At 43.6% G+C, this 14,107-nt stretch overlaps 1 protein-coding gene across 1 annotated transcript in view; it reads right to left on the bottom strand.

Moving 5' to 3' along the window:
• The window catches only part of LOC138966920 (uncharacterized), a 42,022-nt gene that overhangs the window by 8,116 nt on the left and 19,799 nt on the right, over positions 1 to 14,107 (bottom strand). The window contains exon 8 of the mRNA XM_070339320.1: positions 12,513 to 12,678. Within this exon, the coding sequence (XP_070195421.1) occupies positions 12,513 to 12,678 (166 nt within the window). The remainder of the gene's footprint in view (positions 1 to 12,512; positions 12,679 to 14,107) is intronic.

Here is a 14,107-nt window from a genome sequence, read left to right as displayed (position 1 = left end):
GTGATGACGAATGCCTGGTCTACACCCTTTTCATCCATCGATTCGCTCCTTCGGTTGTTCGTACGTTCTCCAACACCACACCGCTTTGTAACTCTGTATTGTTTAAAGGCACAGTAAGCCTCCCGTAAACCATCACAGAGCTCCCCGAGCGTCTACATTCAGTACAAGCATACTTCCATTTGAACGCTCACCGAACGGGAACATCCTGGCTGCTTTCTGTCGAGCGTGAGAAATGTTCAAAGAATTTATTTTTGTGGACTTGCTCCTCTACAACAATGGCGCCTCGTTTTGGTGCTGGACGGCTGTTATGAATATTCAATACAGGAAATCACGCCCGGACAGAAAGCCTCCCGTAAACCATCACAGATAATGTCAGGCTTTTACGCACAGTACAAACACCCTTCCATTTGAACGCTCACCAAACGGGAACATCCTAGGTGCCCTACGTAAAGAGCGAGCAATTTTTAAAGAATTCATTTTGCAGATTGTCTCGAACACTTTTTGGACCCATCCTGAACTCAGGTCAAAAATGAGTTACTTCCCTTCGGGTCTCATTCTACCGATGTAAACTGGCCATAGCCGTGGATCGATGATTATCAGAATGTTTTTGGACCGTGGTGCGTTTTTGCGCTAGACCTAACTTTTAAAATCTAAACTAATAAATTGACAGCTTGTTACACAAACATTCTTTAATCATAAAAGAATTCTTTTTTCATCAAGACAAGATCAGTACAATTCGAAGTTGTGAAAGTTTGAAAAAAGAAAAGCCCGGAAGCAGGGTCACGTAAGGGTGGTAGCAGACGACGGTTTATGCATATCGCCGTTCCTCTCAACAGTCAAAAGCCATCGCTAGAGTTCTTGTGAACCACAGCCGTTTGTTTCGTGCATAAAAACGTGCTATTGTAGATAAGCTCACATCGAGTCGCATTCAAATGACTAACTGACGACTACATTGTGAAAAAGGGAAACTGGATCACACGGGTTCACGATGGCTCAGGGGTAAGATAAACCACGCAAAAATAAATTCTTTGAAAATTGTTCGCTCTTTACGGAGGGCACCTAGGATGTTCTCAATCGGTGAGTGTTTAAATGAAAGGGTGTTTGTACTGTGTGTAAAAGCCTGACCGTATCTGTGATGGTTTACGGGAGGCTTACTATGCCTCAGGCTTTTACACACAGTACAAACACCCTTCCATTTGAACACTCACCGAACGGGAACATCATAGGTGCCCTACGTAAAGAGCGAGCAATTTTCAAAGAATTAATTTTTCGGATTGTCTCCATCACAATCGGAACCATCCTGAACTCAGGTCAAAAATGAGTTACTTCCCTTCAATTTGCGATAGCCGTGGAGCGATGATTATCAGAATGAATCGAACCGTGGTGCGTTTTGGCGCTAGATCTAACTTTTAAAATCTAAATAATAAATTGACAGCTTGTTACACAAACATTCTTAAATCATAAAAGAATTATTTTTTCATCAAGACAAGATCAGTACAATTCGAAGTTTTGAAAATTTGAAAAAAGAAAAGCCCGGAAAAAGGGTCACGCAAGGTCGTGGTTTTCGTAGCAGACGGCGGTTTATAGGCAGTCAAAAGCCATCGCTAGAGTTCTTATGAACCACATTCGTTTGTTTCGTGAAAAGTCAGAGGTACATAATAACGTGCTATTGCAGATAAGCTCACAGCGAGCCGCATTCAAAGTACAAACAGACGACTGCATTGTGAAAAGGGGAAACTGGATCACACGGGTTCACGATGGCTCAGGGGAAAGATAAACCACGCAAAAATAAATTCTTTGAAAATTGCTCGCTCTTTACGTAGGGCACCTAGGATGTTCCCGTTTGGTGAGCGTTCAAATGGGAGGGTGTTTGTACTGTGTGTAAAAGCCTGACAGTATCTGTGATGGTTTACGGGAGGCTTACTGTGTCTTTAAACCAAAGGTAAATACTAACGCATGTATTTGCACAAGTCAGTCCTCTCTACAGCAACTATTCCCAGTACAGATCTACAGACTTAACCTTAGCGTTCTTACAGAATTAATTAAATACGACGGTGTGCCAAATCACGTAATGAACCAACTCGCGCCAATTTTCAGGACACAAGACGATCCTATTATTATATGCAAACAGATACGTCAACATGTTAGCAGCTGATACATCCTGAAACATGACATTAAAATAACTATATAAAAAAAAAACAGGCGCGCTAAACTTCGCCCTTTAGCAATGTCATTGTTTGGACAGCTAAACCTCGCTTAATTTCACGATGCCAGGAAGCCAAGCCAAGCAACCTCCGCATTGTTTGAATTAAGCTAAATCCGGATTAATTTCACGACGACACTGAGCATCTCCTTTTCCATCTCTCTCCCCTACTCCTCTCATGCAAAAAGAACCGTCCCAAACCCTGTGCGCGCGTGCTTGCTCTCAGCAACAGCAGAAAGGACGAACTAGACAGATCTTGGCACAGCGCAGACTCTACAATGCGCAGTTTGCACACTGTCCCTGTTTGGACGTGATAGCACGTGAACGCCGTGGCTTTTGATGAGCAGGGCGTGGAGAGATGGCCGAGTTAACTGGCGGGGTGATGCGGCTAATCGGGATATGCCAAGCCCCCGCGCTGGGCGGGGATTGGACGGTCTGGAAAGGAAGTCACATTTTTGTTGGCAGACGATGCACCGTTCAAAAATGAATTCTGCACCCTACCACGTGGCAAATGCTGCACCGCAGATAGTTTGCCGCCTTACGATTAACATCCTGTTAGATTTAAGCTAGCAGACGATGCACCATGCACAGTTACAACAGAGCAAAACAAAACAAAAACGCAAACAAGCAAACACACTTTTCGAAAGAGCCGAAAAGAAAAAGGAAAAAGAAAAACCTCACTGACTACACTCAGTCTGCACTACATGGCAAATACTTGACTAAATGTAAAAAGAAGAAAAAGGCTGGCAACCTTACTGTTCATATTTTGCACCACGTGCCAAACACTGCATCACAGAGAGCTTCCTATGTCAATGCTATACTCTCACTAGAAAGAATGTCAAAGGAACTCAAGCTTTTTATTGGCATACGATGCACCATTGACAAAAAGGCTGGCAATCTCACTTGCGAAATATTGCAATTCATGCCAGGTACTTCACTCTCGACACCAAGCCATGTTATTGATAAAATCTCATAGAATGTCATTGGAGGTCATAGTTTTATTCTATAGTAGACGATGTACCAAATAAAGAAAAAGGAAACTGAAGGTTGGCAATGTTACAGTTACAATACAATATAAAGAGGGATTAGTGACGAGTTATTTTGTTTCAGAATAATTTTTTTTATTAAGGATAAGTTACCTTTTTTTTTAAGGATAAGTCATTTGTTACGGGGCAGTTAGATTTTTAAGGGTTATTAATCTTGATATGGATCATTTATGTTGTTATGATTCAGTTATTTTGTTATGGTTCAGTAATGTTGCTAAGAGTTCTTTTGTAATGGGTAAGTTATTTGGTTACGGTTCAGTAGTTTGGTTATGGGTCAGTTAATATGTAAACACAGACACGCAGACTAGCAGGACAACAGATTTTGGAACAAGACTGCACAGAGAGACTGTAAGTTATTTGTCGCACTGAGACTGTTACGAAAATTAGAAAACACAGATTTTTGTTTGTTTGTTTAACGCCCAGCCGACCACGAAGGGCCATATCAGGGCGGTGCTGCTTTGACATATAACGTGCGCCACACACAAGACAGAAGTCGCAGCACAGGCTTCATGTCTCACCCAGTCACATTATTCTGACACCGGACCAACCAGTCCTAGCACTAACCCCATAATGCCAGACGCCAGGGGGAGCAGCCACTAGATTGCCAATTTTAAAGTCTTAGGTATGACCCGGCCGGGGTTCGAACCCACGACCTCCCGATCACGGGGCGGACGCCTTACCACTAGGCCAACCGTGCCGGAAAAACACAGATTGAAAGATTGTCTGGCAAGTAGGCAGGTAGACAGCAGTTATGTAAAAGAAATAGATATCAGACAGCATGTAACATATCCAGACGTATAGATAGCGCATGTGATTCTATTGTAAAAAAAAACAACAACCACGGAACAAAATTAAATTGATTGTTTTGAAGATGGAAAGACAACTGTTGTGTATTTTGTTGTTGTAGATCTGCTATCTGTGTCATTGTCATCATAACGCGCGTATGAATGGCTATGAATGCCGGAGCTATTCTGTTCAAACTACTTTTGAAGCACATGCAAACGCTAAGGAGAAGCATTCCTGGCGAAATAAAGTCTGAAGTGTTAGTAATAAAACAAATAACCTCAAAAAATGTGTTCAAAGTGTGTGAACATGCGCACGAAAAGCCACACTTGCAATTTTCGATACCGAAAGAATCTTTTGCATCGTTTATTTGGCATTAAGTTTACGTGTATGTCTAATGTATACGCCTGAATTAACCACACAGACACGAATGGGTTATTTAAAACGAAATAGCATGTACCGGTATTTTCACTGCAAATTCGGACTAAAAAGGTCCAATTCGTACATGATTTTCCAAATGTTGAATCCCAACTTCAAACAGAAGTTCTCGCTGGGAAAATGTCTGAAAGGTGCAGACAACAAACAAGAAGCCTTTGTGACGGTGTCAACATCATGCACAGCCGTGATTTTATTGACTGGCAACCGGTCAAATTAATTGCACTCGCCACAAACACACTCCTGGTCCCAAACAAGATGTGAAATCACGCACAATTCTCTGGGAATTTCGGCTTTCTGCTCTGTTCAGCCACAAATCTGGGAAGAATTGCTATCAAGAGAGAGAGAGAGCAGGGATGGACAGGAAAAGTGGGGTAAGAAAGAGGGAGGGGGGGGGGGAGAGGGGAAAGAGAAAGAGAGAGACAATGAGAGGTCATAAGAAGATTGGAGTAAGAAGGTGAGCGAGGGGAAAGGGCGGGGATGGGGGTGGGGGGATGTTAAGTGAAGGTGGGGTCAATGAGCAGTTATGTTACACTGGCACAGAACCGAGAAATCAGCTGTCATGTTTGGATTAACACAGAGATGAGAAAATGTGCCTTTTTTTCTTCTTCTTCTTCTTCTTCTTGTCGATCACTTTTTTGGTTAAGAGACGAAAAATACGCAGTCACGTTAAGTTTGGTGAAGAATGACGACTCAGCTGCTGTGTCAAGTTTCGAAGTGGGATGAAGAATCAGATGTCATTCTTTTTAATCTTCTCTCTTTTTCTCTCTTTTCCTTCCTTTTTTGTGTGTGTCAATGTTGTGTTTTTGTGCTTTTTTTCCACGCTGATGAGGTTAGAAATCGGATGTCACGTTAAGTTCTGAGAAGAGATGACAAATCCGCTGGCTGTCGTGTTTTGGATAGTGAGGAGTGGTGAGGCCTGCCAAAGAGAATGTTGAACAATGGCCAGAAAGCGAACAGCAACGTTTCAGGTCCACCCAGAAACACGTGTCAGTGTTGCTTAGCACTTCAATATTACAGAGCAGCTCACGGAAAGGGCATACCGACGTCAATTGACATCGAGCCTTTTCAATTTTTCTCTGTCTGTCTTTCCGTCTGTCTGTCTTCTTTTCTGTGTGTCTGTCGGTGTGTCTGTCTGTCTCTCTCTCTTCATTTCTTTTTCTCTCTTTCTCCCCATGTGGAGCTTAGGCTTTTAAAATATGTCTGGTAGTCTCTCTCTCTCTTTCTCTCTCTCTCTCTTTCTCTCTCTCTCTCTCTCTCTCTCTCTCTCTCTCTCTCTCTCTCTCTCTCTCTCTCTCTCTCTCCGGTTGCTCTCTCCGTTTGTCTGTCTGAAAGCCTATCTCTATATTTCTCTTTGCCTTACTCTCTGTCTTATTCTCTCTGTCTTTCTATTCCATGTCTGCTTCTCTCTCTCTCCCCCTCTCTTTCTCTTTCTCTCTATCTCTCTCTTTAATGATTTTAGCTTAGAACTTGAACAGAATAAACTATGTCAGTGACCCCCCCCCCCCCACCCCTACCCTCCCCCCTTGTATACTATGGAACTAACTTTTTTAAACAAATCAAATTCTTCTCTCCCTTTCTCTCTGTCTCACTATCTCGCCATCACTCTTTTTCTGTCTCTCTCTTGCTGCTCTCTCCGTTTGTCTGTCTGCCCGTCTTTCTCTCTCTCTCTCTCGAGCAGACGAGACGGCACGAGACCTAGCAGGGCGGAATTTTCACTGCTGTCATTTCTTCAGCTTGAAATCCTCCATTTACCACCATAATGTCTGTTGTTGGACTTCCAAATGCAGTGAAAGCGACGCTAGAAGCTCCGCTAACCGAAAATCAGTTAACTTCGTGGAAGGTTGCTGCCGAAGGAAGTAAGACTGTCGTTGTTTTGAGACTGACATGTAGGGCCTACCAGTACAGCCGCCATTACCGCTATTACCGCTCCTGCGACCACCGACCAACGGTTTCGCCGTAAGCCCCCCAGCCAAGATACGACGTGATGCAAGGAGGGCCGAAGACTACACAAGATTTAAAACACCGGCAGCAGCAGCAACAAGAGCAGCAAGTACTTTATTTCGTCCAACCTCCCCCCCCCCCCCCCCCCTATTTTCACCTACACCAGAAAAGGACAGTTTTGTCAAGAAAGATGACAAGTTTGGAACTCAGTGTCAACAAACAAGCATTCCATCGCTGTCACCATTGCACCGCTGTGGCAATTCAGCACGGGAAAAACGTGACCTAGATCTCGGCGAGCGTGCGGTTAACTTGGAAAATGGGTCACTGGCTGACATGTGTAGTGCAAAGCCTGACCAGTCGCGTGTTTGCCATGTAAATAAACACACTGACTTGGTGACAGAAAGTGTCGCAGAGGATGCAGAGATACGTGAAGCGGATCAGTGGTGCTGAAGGGGGAGGTTTGTTTGTTTGCTTAACGCCCAGCCGACCACGAAGGGCCATATCAGGGCGGTGCTGCTTTGATATAGCCTATATAACGTGCGCCACACACAAGACAGAAGTCGCAGCACAGGCTTCATGTCTCACCCAGTCACATTATTCTGACACCGGACCAACCAGTCCTAGCACTAACCCCATAATGCCAGACGCCAGGCGGAGCAGCCACTAGATTGCCAATTTTAAAGTCTTAGGTATGACCCGGCCGGGGTTCGAACACACGACCTCCCGATCACGGGGCGGACGCCTTACCACTAGGCCAACCGTGCCGGTTTGAAGGGGGAGGTGCAGAAGAGAAACGTGCTATTGAGAACACAGCAATACAATCAGGCTTATTCCTGGATGATATTTACGACCAAGTAGGTGAAGTGACTGATAGGGAGAGGCAGGAACAACTGAGAGACATCAATCGTAATCAGTCCGACATCAACGTTGTGCTCGACAAGCGATTTGACATGCACGTGCTTGTCTGCGAATCGGAGGACATTGTGTTCAGATATGACATAGCAGACAAGAGAGTGACAGACTGGTACATCAAAATGAACAAGGCAGGAGATACAAAACTGGATGACTATACACATCTTGAACACACGGCCAGTACAACTGGCCTTGACACGGAACGATCCAAGGGGGGCAATCTTAGTCATCTGAAAGAGGGAAATCCAAACGCAATCCGCCTTGTTCGATTTTATGGGCTTGGACGATAGAGAAAAATAAGAAAAGCAAAAGCTGGAGTCCAGTCTGGACGAAACTGCTATCAAGAACGCAGAATTGATTTTTTTCTGAGTTTTTTTTCTTAGCCGTAAGCGCCATTTCTCATTTCGAATTTCTCATAACTGCTGTTCATTTGCGGCCGCAGTGAAACCAACAAAGGGGCCTCACTCTGGAAGAGTTTCCTGCTCCGATAAACATGGCGCTTACGGCTAAAAAAAAACTCAGAAAAAATCAATTCTGCGTTCTTGATAGCAGTTTCGTCCAGACTGGACTCCAGCTTTTGCTTTTCTTATTTTTCTCTATCGTCCAAGCCCATAAAATCGAACAAGGCGGATTGCGTTTGGATTTCCCTCTTTCAGATGACTGAGATTGCCCCCCTTGGATCGTTCCGTGTCAAGGCCAGTTGTACTGGCCGTGTGTTCAAGATGGACTATACACTGCCGGCTGAGATGTCCGGATCCGCAGAAACCCATGCCGGGCAAAGGCGACTTCGCAGAAGAGAGGAGAAGGCGACCAGTGACTTGGAGGTATTGATGACGGTCATAAGATTGTACCTTGGCTGATCTTTCGAACAGTGAAGTGTTAACAACTGTGTACTGATGTACGGTATACCAAACAAACACCCACAATGTGTGTGACGGACTGTTATTTACACATGTGCTCACAGATTCGTTTTCGGATTTTCAACACCGACAAATTATCGCGATTGTACATGCTACATGCTTCGGTTTCCAGCAAGCTTTGTACTTCGATTTCGACTTGTTGTAGTATGTGTTGTGTTGCAGTTCTCTCTCTCTCTCTCTCTCTTTCTCTCTCTCTCTCTCTCTCTCTCTCTCTCTCTCTCTCTCTCTCTCTCTCTCTCTCTCTCTCTCTCTCTCTCTCTCTCTCTCTTTCTCTCTCTCTCTCTCTCTCTCTGTCTCTCTGTCTCTCTGTCTCTCTCTCTCTCTCTCTCTCTCTCTCGCCATCACTCATTTTCTGTCTCTCTCTTGCTGCTCTCTCCGTTTTTCTGTCTGCCCGCCTGTCTCTCTGTCTCTCTCTCTCTCTCTCTCTCACTCTCTCGACAGCACTCTTTTTCTGTCTCTCTCTTGCTGCTCTCTCCGTTTGTCTGTCTTCCCGCGCCTCTCTCTCTCTCTCTCTCTCTCTCTCTCTCTCTCTCTCTCTCTCTCTCTCTCTCTCTCTCTCGCCGTCACTCTTTTTCTGTCTCTCCGTTTGTCTGTCTGCCCGCCTGTCTCTCTCTCTGTCTCTCTCTCGCGCTCTCTCTCTCACTCTCTCGCCATCACTCTTTCTCTCTCTCTCTTCCTCTCTCTCTCTCTCGCGCGCGCGCACTCTCTCTCGCGCGCGCGCGCACTCTCTCTCACTCTCTCGCCATCACTCTTTTTCTGTCTCTCTCTTGCTGCTCTCTCCGTTTGTCTGTCTGCCCGTTTGTCTGTCTGCCCGCCTGTCTCTCTCTCTCTGTCTCTCTCTCGCGCGCTCTCTCTCTGTCTCTCTCTCTCTCTGTCTCTCTCGCGCGCTCTCTGTCTCTCTCTCTCTCTCTCTCTCTCGCGCTCGCTCTCTCTCTCACTCTCTCGCCATCACTCTTTTTCTGTCTCTCTCTTGCTGCTCTCGCCGTTTGTCTGTCTGTCTTTCTGTCTGTCTGTCTGTCTCTCTCTCTCTTGCCATCACTCTTTTTCTGTCTCTCTCTTGCTGCTTTTTTCGTTTGTCTGTCTGCCTGCCTCTCGCTCTCTCTCTCTTTCTCTTTTTCTCTCACACTCTCTGTCTCTCTAACTCACTCTCTGTCTCACTCTCTCAACAAAATGTTGATTAATGAGCCTTCTGTAATTGACATTGAGTAGACGTTTACTGTTTGTATTGGGTCCTTGAAAGGAAACAAACACCCAAAAAACGTCATTGTCAAGAACACACGACTGCCAAAATGAAAGTGACGTTTTCAAAAGATTCCTTACAGTTCTCGGTTTGCCTCAAGTGCTTTTGTTTCTAGGCTGCAACTTCTGAAACCTGACAGAGTTTTGGGTTGCTTTGGGGGAAAATGTAATCAAAACATCAAAAATCCTATTTGTGGACCTGGATATAATTATGCTAAAAAAAAAAAAGACCAGTCACAATTGTGGGAAGCTCGTTAGGGTCCAAAAAGACTGTAAAATGTAGTTTTAGGCAAACAATGCATTCAGGGTGTCCCAGAAAACAAATCATCCATCCATGCTGTTCGGAGTGACTGTTGACGCAGGAATACAACTTGTCAACAACCAACGAGTCTCCCTGGCCCGCACAGACCCACAGAGAAAAGTACAGGTCAACATACAGGTAAAACAACAGGTTAATAACAAGACCTGCCCAAAACCCTTTCGGCAAAATGAAAGCAAACAGAAGCGTGCCAAAGTAGTCTCGGTGTGCCAGACCCTCACGCGGCAGTTGACCAATGGCAGGGTGGCGCGTGGGGCGACGAGAGTCTCGGCAAACCCATACCATCGGGATGTTGGCAACGGCGCGCCTGGTCTCTACTATCATCCCCCTGGTGTTTGTAGAAGGATTAGGACCAACTTCCCTTTTTTTTCCTGACCACCCTCTCTCTGCTTTCCCTTCTCCCTATCTCCTCTTTTGCCGAAACCCCCCACACAGGTGGCAGTTGGCTCTCAACACGTTTAGACACAGTCACCAAGCAACTGGCATCAGAGATGGTGATGGTGATTTATTGTATTCTTCGGTGATGGCGATGCTGATTTTGTTTCTTTTTTTCTCCTTTCTATTATGTTCATTTTTAAGACAGTTGTCTCTTATCCATTTTAAAGAGACAGTCATCGATCAACCGGCGTCAGTGACGATGATTTATTTTACTTTTCACGTTTCTCTTTAAAAAGGCTCTAAAATAGTAGAGTCCTGATCGACACTCATTTATATTTCGCCAGAAAAAAAATCAAATTTCCTTCTCGTGTAAACTATCATGTAAACCGTAGCACAATGGTCCATTTTGGGTTTTGTATGCGTGAAGGGCATCCTTCCAGTTCCATTCAGACGCATACCAAAAATCAACAGCTTGGCTGCTTCCTGTGCAAAGAAATAATTTCTGGCAGAATTGACGTAAGTGTTCGTTGCAAAACTGCTTTAACAAATAATTCCCACTCTGTACTTGGAGAACCTGTTGATTTTGGTTTGTGTCCAAGTGGTAGGATGCACTCAGCGCATGTACAAACCTGTCTGTCCACACAATACTCACAAAACAATATATACAATCCTTAGACAACAGTGTCGGTAACAATAATAACTACCAACTTCTGAACGTAAAGAATAAAGTCAGGACAAATACAACACATTCTACATAAAACCTAGGAAAAAAAATAATGTTGACATAAAGAAAAACTGAGACGATTCTGCTGTGGTTTACATGGTGGTTAACATTGACAGGAAGGAATAGGACAACAAAGTTAACACCGGTTTTCAGTGTAACTGATTCAAATAAAATTTTATAAAGTATTTCAGTGAGTTTTAAACAATTATTTTACATTACATATGCGGACACAAACATGCACTTACACGTATTTATGATTTTCAATACCACGATCGTAGGGAAATTACAGAAACTTACTTACTAGCTTTCTTGTCAAAGTTCATTCTTGCGATACGCTATGACTTGAATTTGTCAATGGCAAGTCTTCTAACACGATCTGAGAATCTATGGACGTGCCGTACGAACCGAAACTGTACAAGCAACGTATGCGAGTCTGGTAACTAGCCCTGTTAACGCAAAAGCGAACAACTTTTCAAAAAGATGAAAACCAGCTCCCTTTTCCCACAAAATCGCTTTCCACTAGCACGGTTTGGATTCTCCTTCAAAGTTCATCAATCTTACATGGAGAATAAATGAGACATTCATATTTAAGGAGCTGTTTATCTTAAATTTTCTCCCTCTCTCTGAGTCTCTCTCTCTTTGTCTCTCTTTCTCTCTACCTCTCTGTCTCGCTCTCTCCCAAATATTCTGCATATATCTTAATTGTTCTAATCTAACGTTAGCAGGTTTACCTGTTTTCTGAATGTTATTTTAAGATTTAGAAGGATGTCATGCCACATTGATTTTTATTGGGCATATTTCCAGAATGCAACAAGGAAGTTACGTAAGAAGAAGTTAAAGAAATCAACGCCAATGTGTCCATCATTTCAAGTTAAAAGACAAACCAATTAAGCAAGAACAAGAGAACTTTTTAATAAAGTAAAAACGTTTGAAGACACTACATTCATCAATTCATTACACAGACCCCAATTTTAATTTCAGAACAAAACTGAAGGCAGGAAATCGACAATTAGAGCATGCCTACATTAATATGCCCATTAGATCCATCACCCATGCTTGTTGAAAACTAAATTTACACAATGTACAATTGTTAAAAAGCCAGTGCTTAACAAAACAATCTGTCCCACGCTGTGTCTGGCTTGATGTCCGGATGTTTCGAGGATAAACCAATGTGAAACTAAGCTTCTTAAAATAATTCAGCGAAGACAAAAAAGTACTCAGCCTAAAGTTCGTACCACGCTATAGACTGTCACAAAGAATTGTTTGAGGTTTCAAAATGTGTTCAGTACGGTTGACAGATAAAACGTGAATGGCTGTTCTGTTTCAAATCATATTATATTAACAATTCTTGATGTAAATAAGGGACTCCACATCAGACAAACAGGGGAACGAGAAAAAAGGAAACGTTAAAGTATAGGCCAAAATAAACATGAATCTAAGCATTTTGATTCTTTATAGAATTATCACAAAAACAGTTCCACATTGAGAATAATTATATGTGAAGCATGCGCAAACCAATCTCTCGGCCACACACAAGCCGAAATCCAAAGCTGTGTGCCACAACAACAAAAAGTATATATATATATAGATACGTAAATTTTAGACCTACCTGTAAATCTAGTGACTGTAGATCCGAGTGGAAAAGTCTCTCCAATTCTTCGTAATCTGTGGCCGCCATTGCGTGCGCTGGCCAAGTGACGTCTGCTTCCACTCTGACCTCTACCAGTAGCCTCCCTTGGTCCGGTCGTGCGCCAACCAAGCTGATGTCCTCCGCTCTAGACACACAGTACACAGGTTCGCATTTCACTCAAACACAGGGCTTTTGGGAGAGAGGGGGCTGGAGTTTTCTTGGGTTTTTTTTATGCCGAGTGAACAATTTGGCACAAAGGATCAATGGGTTGACATTTCTGTTGCTGATGTGGGTTGCGGGATCTTTGGCCTATCTCCTGTACCTGTGAGCTTTTCGTTGAAATGATCAATGATTTGAAATATGGACGATCTGGCTGAAGGGGAGGGAGGAGGTGGGGGAGGGGGGTAGTGTTGGGTGGCGTTGAAGTTGGGACTTTTGGTTGCTTCAGGGTGAGGTTGGAGGGGGGATGGCTCTATCACCTGGTGCAAAGATATATATAAACAAGCACCTACATCTTACAGTATAGTGAAGATCAACACGTACAGCCTTGGGAGAGGGGGGAGGGGAGGAGGGAGCGATGCGTGAGTGAGGGTGAGGAAGAGTGAGGGCACGAACGTGGGTGGAGGAGAGAGCTTTAACCACCTAACTCAAAACGATGTCAAATAGTAGGCCTACCTACATGTACGAGGATAATTTAGTGGACGTATTTAGTCTTCTGGTGATCAATGGTCTATCAACAAACTGTTTCAACCTTGCTGTCAGGCGTAAAGAACAACCACATGCAATGGACGCGAAAAAGGGTTTTGTTTTATTTGTGTGTGTATGGGGGGGGGGGGGGGGGATTTTGTTTTGTTTTGTTTTTTGTTGGTGCGGTTGCTCTGTCATACATAAAAATAAAAAAAGATACAGACAGGAATTATAGAGCCAGACGAACAAACACACAATGCAGACAAAGCGGTGGTCACATGCCAAGAATTTCGTGTAGACCGTGACCCCAAAATGAGACTCGGTAATCGTTTTTGTTTTTAACTCTCAGAAAACGAACGTCAACCTTAAGAAAGATGAAACGGACATATAAAGGAACAAAATTGGCTGCATAACTATTGGTACGCAAATATTTACGAGGGTCGTTCATTTGTAACAACTGGACCCAGATACATCGTTCAACAAGAAAGCTCAAGAGGTTGCAATATGGTCAATATGATTTTTTTTTAAACGTATGTTCGCGTATTGTGACAGAAATGTGTATCTAAAAGGACCAGTTTTAAGAACTGGACGAAACGTCTTTTGTTCTAAAACAACATCACGTTACAATTGCCGCCATTACAACTCGGCCAAGATAGGCTGATTAGAAACAAATTAACACGAAGATGCGAAATAACAAACCACGTATGTCTATTTTAACACAGATGTTCACTACAAAACATCAGTTTTACGAGCCGGACGAAAAACCATTCGTTCTACGAGAACTATCAGCACTTCACCATTGCAGCAAACTGTCATTGCTCCTCATCGGAGGAAAGCTAATCAGAAAATTAACAGGAAGCTATTAAGAAAATTAACAAAGACTCACG

This window comes from Littorina saxatilis, linkage group LG5 (genome assembly GCF_037325665.1).
Source record: "Littorina saxatilis isolate snail1 linkage group LG5, US_GU_Lsax_2.0, whole genome shotgun sequence".
Lineage (NCBI taxonomy): Eukaryota > Metazoa > Mollusca > Gastropoda > Littorinimorpha > Littorinidae > Littorina > Littorina saxatilis.
This window is presented reverse-complemented; position numbering and strand designations above follow the sequence as displayed.